Below are 12,337 nucleotides of genomic sequence, written 5' to 3'. Positions count from 1 at the left end.
ATCTTCATTAAAATTCTTTTTGGCAGACCGGTCTGGAGAAATGACTCCAACGGCTTATTATTTGGCGTACTCACAAACTCTGACGCGATGATTCAGGAGGTCGACTCGAGATAAAAATGACGCAGACTGTTGGAGGCGACGTTTACTTTTCATTTTATTTAGCAACATAAACAGCAGAGACTTAAAACATTTGATATGGGTGTAATGTGATCAACCAGAAATCCGCAACACAGTTTAACGTTACATTTCAGCTCTAGTACTTTACATAAGTTTGCTAAAACAAAATAAGTGTTCCCAGTTCAGGGTCTATGTTGAATTAAACCCGCCCCTGATGCTCTTTAAAAAAGCTAGAAAACATCATGCAGCCTCGCTCTTTACAACATATTCACAGTTGAGTGCACGTACGCACCTCCTGAATGGCTTCACATCGAAATAAAAACCTACTTCTCCAACAAACTGAAGTCAAAGTTGTGTTAAAATCGCAGCTGAAGCACGTTAAAGTCATGACCGCTGACGAAATAAAGTCAAAATACAAAAGAAAGAAGGAACACAAATCAGACGCAGCAAGATTTAACGATCCGTTATTCGTCCGTCGGGTTCTTGAGCGCAGTGATGGGGTTTGCAGAAGTGGAGAGGTTACTTGCCATGGTGGTAAAATCTCTGGCTGTTCTGGGTGTGAGGGAGGAAGCCATGGCGAGGAGCACCCTGAGGAGAGCTCTGGAATGGCGCCTGGAGGCGGGAAAACACAACAACGCCATGAGAAAATGATGCTCTTTTAGACTCGAGATGCACAGTTTTACAAAAAGACAGATTCTATGAAAACAGAATTTACACTTTAACTTATATCTTGCCCAAAAACTAATCATGGACTGTGATTAAAGTCTATGGAATTACATGGTTTTAGATGCTTTAAGATGTGTGGCCTATAGGTGGCGCCACTACAGAGGCAAACAACTGGACTGTACTTGACAATTTCCATTTCATACAACTTGTTTCTTAATACATATTAGAGGCAAATATTGTACTTTTTACACCACTTCATTTATCAGAAAATGTAACACTGGATGACAGAACAAGCTTTTAAAACACAGCGTTGAAGCTTTTTTTCTTTGTAATCATGTTAGACTCAATTTTAGACATCTATAATACGGGTGTCAAATTCATTTTAGTTCATGGGTCGCATACAGCCCAGTTTTATCTCAAGCAGGCCAGACCAGTAAAATAATAGAAATATTTGGAGTTGTCATTATTTATGATAATCTATGTTTTACACTATGAAAATTTTTACAAACTATCCTTTAAAAAAATATATATGAATAGCCTGAATAACCACAAACAACCTGAAATTTCTTAAGAAAAATAATTGCAATTTTAACAATATTATACCTCAGTTTATTATTTACACATGTGCATTACAATTTACAGATCACAGTGGATCTACAAATACACTAAACATGTTGTAACAAGCATCTGGGACTGGAAAAAACAGCGTTCCAACTTTATGTTCAATACAACTTGACTGTCAATGTTTTCTGTGTAATTTAACTTTGCAAATTCATCCTGTGGGCCGGTTTTGACCCATCGGCCATATTTTCTCCTCCTTCTTATGCAAAGTACACAGATTTATTGTTTTGATTCACTGTTGCTGAAAACAGGCCTATTTTCTGACTTTTTAGACAAACATGGTTCTTGACAAACTACAAACATGATGATCTTGTAGAATATGCTGCATCAGTGTAGATTAAGCTCCCAACAGGTTATAAAGTCATTCAAATGAGCCCAAACTTGTAAAGCTGTAAAATGAACAAAAACAGATACTTTTACCTGAATACAGTTTTAATATCAGAACAGGGTCTGAATACATCACTGACCATAAGTAGAATGAGCTTTACCTTCGCTGTTGGGATCTGAACAGCCATCGATGGCGTCGGCAGCAAACCCGTAGCAGAGGGATGCATGGCAGGGGGATGCATAGGCCTCAAAGCACCCTGAGAAAGCATCCGTGCAAAGGACAGAGACATGTCAGATCCAAAGTTCTCAGTCTTTTTCAATTCGTTTTAGATAACCTGGATTGTAAACCCCATCTGTCTCTTTATGAACATGGGTTTCTTACTGCATCAGTGAAGCCGGACTGCTGGTTGGCATGTTCCAGTTGCTTCTGGAGGGGTATTCCTGCTCCAGGGATGTATCCTGCACCAGAAATAAAGGTTACTATTGAAACTGTTTGTTTTGTGATTACTGTGTGATGCATTTGGTTGTGGCTGTAACAGTAACAGACCAGGCTGGGAGGTGAAGTGACTGTGGACAGGGTATCCGGGCTGCTGGTGGGGAAGGTACTGCATGGCCTGGAATGCAGATGCACCTTGAGACAAACCAAGAAACATCATCTTATTAAGTCCAACAAACATTTAAGAAGTCTAACCTGCTACAGATGCAAGTTTAGAACTAAGTATGAAAAAACTTGGATCCAAAATGGTGAATATTAGTGAAGATTTCTTAAGGGCTGTTTGTAATAACCTCTGATCTGAGAACTGCTGGCAAAGCTGACGGGTACAGACGGTCCAGGGGCGTAGGTGGAGGGGTGCTGGGCCTGGGCAACCCCATAGGGCTCATGAACACTCTGACCACCACTGAACTGGCCATGCTCTGCTGAACCCGAGCTGAAACCAGGGGTCTGATAGTGACGAGCCTAAAATAGAACAGATTGACGTGTTTCACACTAGAAATACCTGTGTACAATTAACAAACTGATTGTACATTTAGCCAGAGGACGGATAAAGAGTGACATGTAAAAAAAAAAAAAAAAACTCTGTTAGGCTTCGGTAAACTCACAGAAATAACAAATCCTCTGGTACTCACTGGAATGACAGTAGTTGGGAAAAGCTGTTTGCTGCGTTCTCCTAGTAAAGGGCCAGGTCGACTGTGGCTCACTGGACTTCCTGAGAAATTGAACAAGAGGACAAGGTAATAAATGTAATGTCAAATGAAGAATGCAGAGTTTGAGAGTACAGAACACAGCCAAAATATCAACATCAGGATGGCAACGCATGGAAGATTCAATTTTGAGTTTTCTGGTCCATGTCTGACTTTTCAAAGTAACATCCAGGAGGATGCCCTACCTCAGGCAGCAGAGTTTAAGTATCTCAGGATTTTGTTTACGAGTGAGGGTAGAATGGAGTGGGAGATCAACAGGTGGATCGAGTGTCTGCAGTGATGTGGACACTAAACAGGTTCATTGTGGTAAAGAGGGAGCTAAGCCGAAAGGCGAAGCTTTCGATTTACCGGTTGATCTACATTTCGACCCTCACCTATAGTCATGAGCTCTCGGTAATGACCGAAAAAACGAGGTCATGAGTACAAGTGGCGAAATGAGTTTCCTCCACAACGTGGCTGGGCTCAGCCATAGAGATAGGGTGAGGAGCTCAGACATCCAGGAGGGACTCAGAGTAGAGTCGATGCTTCTCCACGTCGAGAGGAGCCAGTTAAGGTGGTTCGGGCATTTAGTGAGGATGCCTCCCGGACGCCTCCCTGGGGAGGTGTTTTGGACGTGTCCATCCGGGAGGAGACCTCGGGGACGACCTAGGACATGCTGGAGGGATTATATCTCTGGGCTGGACTGGGAACGCCTCGGGATTCCCCTGGAGGAGCTGGTGGAAGTGGCTGGGGAGAGGGCTGTCCGGGCTCCTCTGCTGAGGCTGCTGCCCCCGTGACCCAGACCCAGTTAAGCGGATGACAATGAGTGCGAGTACAATAATTTGTGTATTATGGCAATAATATGATAGTGTATATCATATGAAATAGAGTGTGTAGTGCAGGTCTGTACAGAATCTGTTTAATTCCAGAAATTGTCATTAGCTCCACTTTTTTAGAGTAATTCTGGATCTTCCGTCGACCTCACCTTGAATGCTGAGAAGGTGCTGTCCTGCGTGCATGGGCAGACTGGGTTGGTAACTGGCCGATGTCAGAGTTGTGATATCACTGGTGAAGAAGGAAAAAAATGAAATTAAATGCAACATCAAGGAACCAGGGGCCTCAAGAACAAAACCAATGACACGTGAACTACCTCTGCTCCTTCCTGCGCCTCTTTTCTTCTTCATGGAGAACTTTCTTGAGCTGTAAAAACAGCTGATGTTTTTCTTCTTGGAGTCCCTGGAGCTTCTCTCCCATCTTCATCACCTATGGTTGAGTTTGAGGGAAAAAAATTTGCTATAGAACATATTTTCACACCTGTGTGTTTTGTAAAAACTGTAATAAAATATCAGGCATCAGTTTTTGTATCAACCTGTTCTTTGGTTTCCTCCAAGGACATCCTCTCCTCGATTTCTTTTGTCCTTTTTCTCTCTTCTTCCTCCTTCATCTTCTGTTCCATCATTTTATCTACCTCTTCCTCCTCTGAAAAACACATTAAAACATTCACATTATCATAAATTCTCCATTTACAGTGAATAATCAATGTTTTACTTTGATAATTCTATGTTCTCTTTCATGATTTATTACAAAGGAAGAGTGACACAAAAACTGAAAACACCAATTTCCAAAACAAGAACCATAATTTTAATTGAAAGTGAATGTAACATGCAAAAATGTGGACATATAAATTTATTGCAATTACAAATTAGATTTAAAGTTGATTTGTTGCTCAATTATAACTATTTTGGAGCTGCTTTGAACATAATGATCAACAGATTTTAAACCCTGATAAAATAAGAATAGTTCAATAAAATAAAAATAATGGAATACTGTCTGACATTTCATCTCATAAAGTTCATCATTTTGTATTTGCTTTTTAAGACCTTGAGCTCTCCTGGAAGATGCTTTCATACCCTATTGGTTTAAGCAAAAAATGTTTTACAGAATGAAGTTCTTGTGGTGGATCTGCTGTAATGTCTTGTCTTGATGTTTTTAGAGAGAAGTTGAGGAACAAGTTCACTTAAATTGTAACAGGACTGATATCAATGAAGATCTTCCATTTACTTAAAATGTAGTATGAAGGTACCATGTCTGCAATTTCATGTACCGTGCAACTGAGTGAATATGCATGTTGGCATATGTAGTAAAGTGACAGATCAGCAGACATTCACCTTGTCTCTTTCGCTCCCTCTCCCTCATAATGTGTTTGTGGAGGGCTCTAGCCATCGCGTTGGACAGCTTGGGTCTCTCCAGCAGAGCGGGCATGGTGACAGGCAGTGGAGGGGCCAGCTGCGTGGGAACAGATATGAGGTGTTGGAAAAGGCTGCAGTGATGAGCGGAAGTACATTTCACAGCGTCTACAAACCTATCAGCCACAGAGCCAGTTAAAGGCCTAGCGACAGCTGCTAGGTGGCTAACAATTAGCAACATCACTAACTGCCGCTCCACACCCTTAAATAGTACAGTGGCGGCTTACACACAGACTTGGACTTACTATGAGTGCTCATGCATGTTAAATGAATAAACCAGACGAATTAAATATTTTCAACAGCCTCCAAAACATATGCTACCCGGTGTTAGCTTCATCCCGCTACTTGGCGCTAACGTTACACAGTTTGTCACAACTCTTCACCAAATTACAGCGACTGGGCAATGAAATAGGAAAAATCTTACGTTTGTTGCTTTGTGAGTCGATTAAAAAGAAGTGAACCGGCTCGCGGTTTCTATTTCAAGTAAAATGACTGAAGCCGGTAAACAAAATAAACGAGAACATCAGCCAAAATATAAACAGACCGAGGTGTGTTTTTTTTTTTATCCTGGTTGATTAAAGTGCACTTCCGGTGTCTTCAAATTGCATTGTGGGAAATGTAGTTTTTAAGTTATTTTGCTCCAGATCTCAAGTTATTATTTCAACTAGCCTAAATGTACTTAAAATATGCATTTAACTACTTTTTAAGCATTCGGTCATTTGTTTCTTGCTTATCAGTGAAGATCTGATGCAATTTACAATGAAAACCTAGAAGAGCTTTTCTTTATTTATTTGAGACACTTAAAATATAATATTTAATGTTATGTTATTCTCAAATAAGACACAATTTTGTGCTGAGTTTAATTTTACATATACACAGACACAAACACACACACAAACACCGTCAATTCTCAGCTGCAGAAACAATGCCTTTCTTTCTTCTTTTTTCAAAAGTTACAATACAAGAAAAATTTTTGTACTGGATGTATCCCTCTGTTGAAAGTAATTTATGAATTTAAGCTCCCTCCTCGTGTTTGTGGTCTTGATGAGTTTGTTGACTATTTCAGCAGTGTTTTCCACTCGTTGCTCCTCTTTATTCTTCGTAAATGTTCATTATTATGAATAAACAATATGAGATGTTATGATTCAGACATTTCTATCTTCATCATTTGTCACTCTGGACATAAATTGTCACTTTCAGTTAGACTACAATGTGTTTTTGCAATTTCCAAATAATAATTATTTCCAATTTAATGATACATACTTTTTAATACCAATATTGTGTATTTATTTCTTATTGCTCCAGATGTTCCACGTTTACCAAAACCCATGTAGAAACCAGAACATTTCATGTCACTGAAATGTAAATAAATGTTTTCTCTATCTTTCCAGGCTCCTTTTAACAGAAAACTAGTCATACTAACAGAAGAAAACCAGATGAACAGTCAGATAAGTTTATACTGAACGCCTTAAGCAAACAGAAGAACTCCAGCTCTGAATGTTGAGTTTGCTATCAAAGGCACCTTAAAGTGAGACGTTCTACCACTTTATTTATTTGTATCAGAGGTTTTTTATCACGCACTGATTATATCTGCACCACTGACCAAATTTAGGATGACACAAATAATAAAATGTGTTCCTTCTTTAAACAATTTTACACTGAATGCATCGACTATTAAACTGAACAACCAAGTCAAATGAATAAATCAATTAAAAAACATAATCTAAAACTGAATGAGCTTTTATTTTCCCGAAACGTCAGTAATTCCACTAAAGAAGCCGGAGGCCATACCCATAAAGCCTCTCAGTGATAGAATTCTGAGAATATTCAGAGTTGCTAACACGGTAAATGAATATCAGTTTGAGATTAAATCCATGTAGAGATAAACATTATTCACAAAGCTTTTTATGAGCTTCTATTGTGAACACAAGAGAAAATGGAGGAAAGACTAAATAAATGTAACTGTACAGAATTAACTTTAACTGGAATAAAAATAAATACATGCAACAGTAACTAAAACAACAAAAACAGGTTCATTATGGTTTCCCTCAGTCTTTGAACAATATTGGGCTTTTAATAAACATTAGTTCTATAAGTGCCATGTAATTATTTTATCCAACATGTTTCAGCTTCTATAAATTAGAGCTTTCGTCGCGTTTTCTGAAAAAGTCAAATACTGAATAAACAAAATACTCAGTACCTTAAAATAATACCTGGAACCAACATAGACCGAATAAAAAAACAAACAGACTCAGTTACATTTTGCAAGTATAAGAATTCTGCTTTCAATACAATAGATCTTAGTAGACATTCATTTGTTCTGTTACTTTCACTGTCCATTATGATGACATCAACCTGTGTCATACATGACTTTATGTACTGACAGGTTTTATCTCTAACTTACTAAGATAATTTTCCTAGACCACTCCTAAACTACATTCTTTTCTAGACTTTGTAAGTTCCTCGTAAAATGTATGAAAGACCCTGACATTAACCACTGACTGCTAATGGAACAGAGTTTTTCCAATATCAGTTTGTAAAATAATCCTGTCAGTGCTCATAACAGGCCTGGTCTAATTCTAATTTGCTGTCTGGTAAATACACACAAAAACAAAGACACAGACACATTTAGCTTTTTATCACATTTTATCATGTATGGTCATGAGTGGAGAGAGAAAGAGCCAGTAATGCAGCTGTATACAGAGTCCAAATCTTATTTTCTTTAAAAAAGGAGACAAAACTTAAAAAAAAAAAAAAAAAAAGAGAAATTGCACTCAGCTTTACAATACTTTTAGAAATTAAGCCATCTAAAATTAACAATAATAACAACAGTAATCATAGTAGCAGTCAACGTAATAGTCTTACCACTGGAAGCAGAGGATGAGGTTTAGTCTGAATTCTATTCAACTCCTTGCAAAACTCGACGGCGGCACATAATTCGGATTTACTTGCTTCAGTGGCTGTTTATTCAACGCAAACACAAAATAACCCCCCCAAAAAACAAAAAAGCCTTTCCTAGCGACGTAGCCACTTCAGGTTTTCTAGGAAAAGAACTGCTGCAAAACAGTTATCCTTAATCCTGCCACAGACCTGCTTTTACCTGCATTTTGTTAATTTTCCTACCCTGAACATAAAATACAACCAAATCTCCTGCGAAACATCAAAACAATAATTATCCCCGACGTGAAAAAGAGCTGAAAGTTGAACTTGAACCCACATACTTGTTCCCCTTCGTCCCCTAACCCTTGACTAACTATCTTTAAGGCCTAGATCTAACATCCTGTAATGATGCCTTCTCTGTTTTTTTTAAGATAAAGTATGATCGTTGGTTTTTTTACCACGCTAGAAAAATAACTGGCCACGAGACCGCTCAACCAAAGCAGTTATTGGAAAGAAAAAGAAATGAAGAAGACGTGGAGGCAAATATAATTCAGACTTCAGAATAAAGACAGAAATGGAAAATGGATTGGAGGAGGGTAATGAATGTATGGGCGGTGAAAGTGCATTTGACATATTTACTCTGGGAACTCTAGGCTGCTGAGCTGGATTTAATATTTAAATGAATGAGCGGTGGAGGTCTCGGAGAGGTGGGTAGTGGTTGGAGGAGGGGTAGGGGGGTGGGGGTAGTGGGGTGGTAGCGGGATCAGATTTCCCTTTGGCTGTTCCCATACACGCTCTCGTCACTGTAGGCAATGTAGAGGAAAAAGTCCTCTTCGTGGTGCTCCTGCAGAGGACGGAAAGAGAAAGAGTTAGGATGTGGCAATGTGGTGTGAACAGCTGATCGAGGGACAGGAATCGAGTCTCACCTGGTACAACAGACCCATGGTGGCTGAAGTGGGTGGAATGACGTTGTTTACAAAGAAGAAGAGAGCATCCTCAGCTCGCAAGTGGATTCTTTTCCGGATGAGGAAGTAAAACTGGCCCACTGTCAAACAGAAGCGTTTATTGTTGTATATAAAATACAACCATGATATTTAACATCCTTTGAACCTTTGGAGACTTTGCATGTTATCTATACCTGTCAGGTCAGAAGGGACAAGGTATTTCTTCTTGTCCAGATCTCCTATTCTGGCTTTGGGGGCTTTCTCCACAATTACCTATGAAAAAGAAGAAGCGGTATTGATAAACATCACATATAGGCAAATGAAAGGACTGCGTTTTCTTAGAAGGTATCATATTTAACCTTTCTCAGAAAAAGGATGTGAAACTGCTCTAAATTTACAGTCGAGTGATAAATGAAGCAGATCAAGTCCAACTTACATTTTGCCTCTAACGTATATTATTCTATCATTCAAAATAAACATGCCTATATTATGTATCATTTAAGTTTACATATGATTTAATACAGAGGAGTTGAGAAAGGAGCAAAATAAAGGCATTTTATGTGATTCAGCTGAGTGATATAAGACCTGCCCACACAACAGAGATCAATATCATCGAACAAACTATTAGGTGACTGACACAAGAACTAGACAATTACTTGATTCTTGATTTGATAATCTCTTTAAAATTACTATGTTTATCGGCAATAAAAAGCCAAATTAGTCATCATTACAGGTTTTTCCTGCAACTTGTGATGGTCGGCTGTGGCTTTTCTTGTTGATTTTTCTTATTTGACTAAAAACTACACATTTTTTATAGTATTTAGAAAATAGTAAGGCTGTCATTATTGTATTCTACCATTGTTGATTATTTTCTGGATGAATTATTTAGCTGTTTTGTGTATGAAACCTCAGAAAACAGCCAAGCTAATGTGCTCACATGGCTTGTTTGGTCCCTAAGCAAAGACTTCAGTTTCCTATCATAAAGCAGCAGGTAAAAACTTCAGTAATCACAATTATGAAGCTGGGATCGGGAGATTTAGACCTTTTGCCCTTAAAAATGACTCAAATATATCAAACACTTACCAAAATAGTTACTAGTTACACACTTTATGGCCTGAAAAAGCACAAGGATTGAGAAAGGAATCAATGAAACCACCTTTATGAGCTCCTGTTCAGTCTCACCATTCTACTTGCCCACACATTGATTAAGAAACTGAAACTATTTTTTAATCAGTACTGTACTATTCTTTTTTGACCAGTATATTACAGACATACGTATTTGTTATATTTACTGGGACAAAGGACCAGATCAATTAATCAAGCTCCATAATCACTATTGTTCTTTGACCTTCTTCTACTAATAATGGCTGTACAGTGACAGACTGTGGGTATATACGATTTTCAGATGAACTAAAGGAACTTAAATCGCATTATTGTTCTCTACCCAGACAGTTCCGATCAGTGACTTAATGTGGCTAAATGCCAGGCTCGGTGGACTAAGGAAAAGCCATCCTATCTTCAGGAGCCAGGGCGACGTAAACAAGAATCCTGTTTGTTGGCACTTACTATTTTAAGGTGCACTGCTATTAGAATTTCAACACACAGCCTCAACTGCACCCAGCTAACTACCTCTGGACGCTCCTCTCACCGTGTCTTTAACCACTACAGCCGACAAAATACATAATTTTAACACAGTCTCTCTTATTTAGCATAACGGTAGATTACACATTTTCACACGGAAGGATTACACGAAGCGAGCAAAAACTGGCCTTTTCACCGAGGCCGAAATTCTTCATGGTTAACCTTTACCTGTGGTAGCTAACTGAGATGTTTACTAACGTGGCAGCCGACTGCAAACACAATTAAGGATTGTTATCTGTGGTTAAATAAAAACACATGATCATACGTTGAAAAGAATTGTGTACATAAACTGTCAACACAATCAGGTACACAATATGAGCGTTACAGAAGCGAACAAAATAACATTTAGCGTTAGCAACATGGCTAGCTAACAACACAGACCGAGCTAACCAGGCTAACGTTAGCTACTCACTGGAACCCTGTCCGGATACTTCTTCCTTATTTTCTCGCCCTCGGATCGCCTTTTCTCAAAAGGGTGCTCCTCTTTGTATTGAAACTTCATCGTTAATAAAAGAGATGACAGACAACAAGTCGGTCACTCCGGTATGTACGAGTTTATAGCGGGTTTGCACAAGGAACGGCTGGAATCGCTGACACACACGACAAAAACAAACGATGCTAACTAGCCTTAGCTCGACACAGCTGTTTTCCTAGTGCGACTGTGGCGGAGGGATACAATAACAACATGACGTACTGGAGAATATAGTCCGGTGAGTTAACATAGCGCGAATTGTCAACATGTAAAGCCCAAGCATAACTAGATAATCCATAGATATTTAGAATAACAGTATACATTTGCATTGGCGTTTTTTGCTTCACTACTGATGCCTCTGTGACGTTTTTGGTGGAACTATTTTATTTTGATCAACCCCTGCGCTGTGAGACGCAGGGTAGGGTAGTGAGATGGTCTCTGTCCTTGTCATATGACCGTAGCTCAGGCATCGGTCTGTAGCAGTTAGACGGAGCAAACTCACAAAACACGACATATTTCACCCTGATTTTACATTTTCCTCATCCGCGGTGTTTTTAATATGCACCCAGTAGAAAACACTGGGATAAATGTCCTTGTCTCATCTGATTAATGTGCACTGTCACAAATCTGGTGGAAGTTTCGCAATTTCCGCCTTTGCCACAACAGCAACTAAGTGTCAGGTGAAGCTAAGAGGTTTATGATGCAATCTAAATCACAGTCAGTGAAAAGTAAGGACAAAAATATATATGTAAATGAAGTATAATCATGCAGCAATCTCCATCAGATCCTGTAGACTCCACTTTTTTTATATTAACCTCATTCAACATCTAGTTATTTCTTAATATATCACACCTCTGTTTTTGCATATCTACAAAAAAGTCTCAGACTGTTGTTGTTTTTGCAGGTTATAATGAGCATTATAGGGGAGACTGGGTGACCGTAACACAGGGAGTTGCAACAGCTATAAATCTGGGATCATTCCAGTATTTACCCACTTTCACCATAATCCTAAATAACATAAGGCTTGAAGCAAACACACGGAAACTGTACTGATATTGAGTGCTGCTACTATTTATATAACTGTACATAAAGTCCCAGATCCATCGCTGTAAAATGACTATAAAAATACTTTGCTCTAATCACATGAATGTGCTTTGTAAAGTCAAGTAAAGAAGAGTAGTTTGATACATGTCAGTGGTTGTAGATGACTGTTTTTATGTTCAGTTAATGAGATAATTGGC

The 12,337-nt window shown here is 38.8% G+C and overlaps 2 protein-coding genes across 3 annotated transcripts; both read right to left on the bottom strand.

The window, feature by feature from the left end:
- Positions 1-127: 127 nt before the first annotated feature.
- gps2 (G protein pathway suppressor 2) lies at positions 128-5,757 on the bottom strand. 2 transcript variants are annotated; one of them, XM_030161961.1, is made up of 11 exons: positions 5,584-5,756; positions 5,082-5,199; positions 4,283-4,392; positions 4,064-4,176; positions 3,899-3,978; positions 2,860-2,939; positions 2,518-2,689; positions 2,279-2,362; positions 2,114-2,190; positions 1,893-1,988; positions 128-729 (listed from the first exon to the last, which is right to left on the bottom strand). In XM_030161961.1, exons 2-11 carry the CDS (start codon positions 5,173-5,175, stop codon positions 637-639), a joined length of 999 nt encoding a protein of 332 aa, XP_030017821.1. In that variant the 5' UTR covers positions 5,176-5,199; positions 5,584-5,756; the 3' UTR covers positions 128-636. The 2 variants fall into 2 exon arrangements, with proteins under 2 accessions (XP_030017821.1, XP_030017822.1); XM_030161962.1 differs by lacking the exon at positions 128-729 and adding an exon at positions 1,677-1,793 and having other exon boundaries at positions 5,584-5,757.
- A 2,726-nt stretch (positions 5,758-8,483) lies between these two features.
- Positions 8,484-11,268, bottom strand: gabarapb (GABA(A) receptor-associated protein b). The gene is made up of 4 exons (XM_030162314.1): positions 11,037-11,268; positions 9,178-9,256; positions 8,966-9,084; positions 8,484-8,883 (listed from the first exon to the last, which is right to left on the bottom strand). Exons 1-4 carry the CDS (start codon positions 11,124-11,126, stop codon positions 8,803-8,805), a joined length of 369 nt encoding a protein of 122 aa, XP_030018174.1. The 5' UTR covers positions 11,127-11,268; the 3' UTR covers positions 8,484-8,802.
- Positions 11,269-12,337: the final 1,069 nt, after the last annotated feature.

Source organism: Sphaeramia orbicularis, chromosome 18 (genome assembly GCF_902148855.1).
Source record: "Sphaeramia orbicularis chromosome 18, fSphaOr1.1, whole genome shotgun sequence".
In the NCBI taxonomy this organism is placed as follows: domain Eukaryota; kingdom Metazoa; phylum Chordata; class Actinopteri; order Kurtiformes; family Apogonidae; genus Sphaeramia; species Sphaeramia orbicularis.
Note: the sequence above shows the minus strand (reverse complement) of the source record. Positions and strands in the feature narration are given on the sequence as shown.

Excerpts from the sequence above, each read along its gene's own strand:
- gps2 (XM_030161961.1), bottom strand. The coding sequence starts at position 5,175 with ATGCCCGCTCTGCTGGAGAGACCCAAGCTGTCCAACGCGATGGCTAGA. Across the intron at positions 2,940-3,898 it reads GCACCTTCTCAGCATTCAAG|GAAGTCCAGTGAGCCACAGT; the intron begins GTGAGGTCGACG and ends TCAATTTCTCAG. Across the intron at positions 730-1,892 it reads TTCAGATCCCAACAGCGAAG|GCGCCATTCCAGAGCTCTCC; the intron begins GTAAAGCTCATT and ends TCCCGCCTCCAG.
- gabarapb (XM_030162314.1), bottom strand. The coding sequence starts at position 11,126 with ATGAAGTTTCAATACAAAGAGGAGCACCCTTTTGAGAAAAGGCGATCC. Across the intron at positions 9,257-11,036 it reads AGTATCCGGACAGGGTTCCA|GTAATTGTGGAGAAAGCCCC; the intron begins GTGAGTAGCTAA and ends TCTTTTTCATAG. Across the intron at positions 8,884-8,965 it reads CCATGGGTCTGTTGTACCAG|GAGCACCACGAAGAGGACTT; the intron begins GTGAGACTCGAT and ends CGTCCTCTGCAG.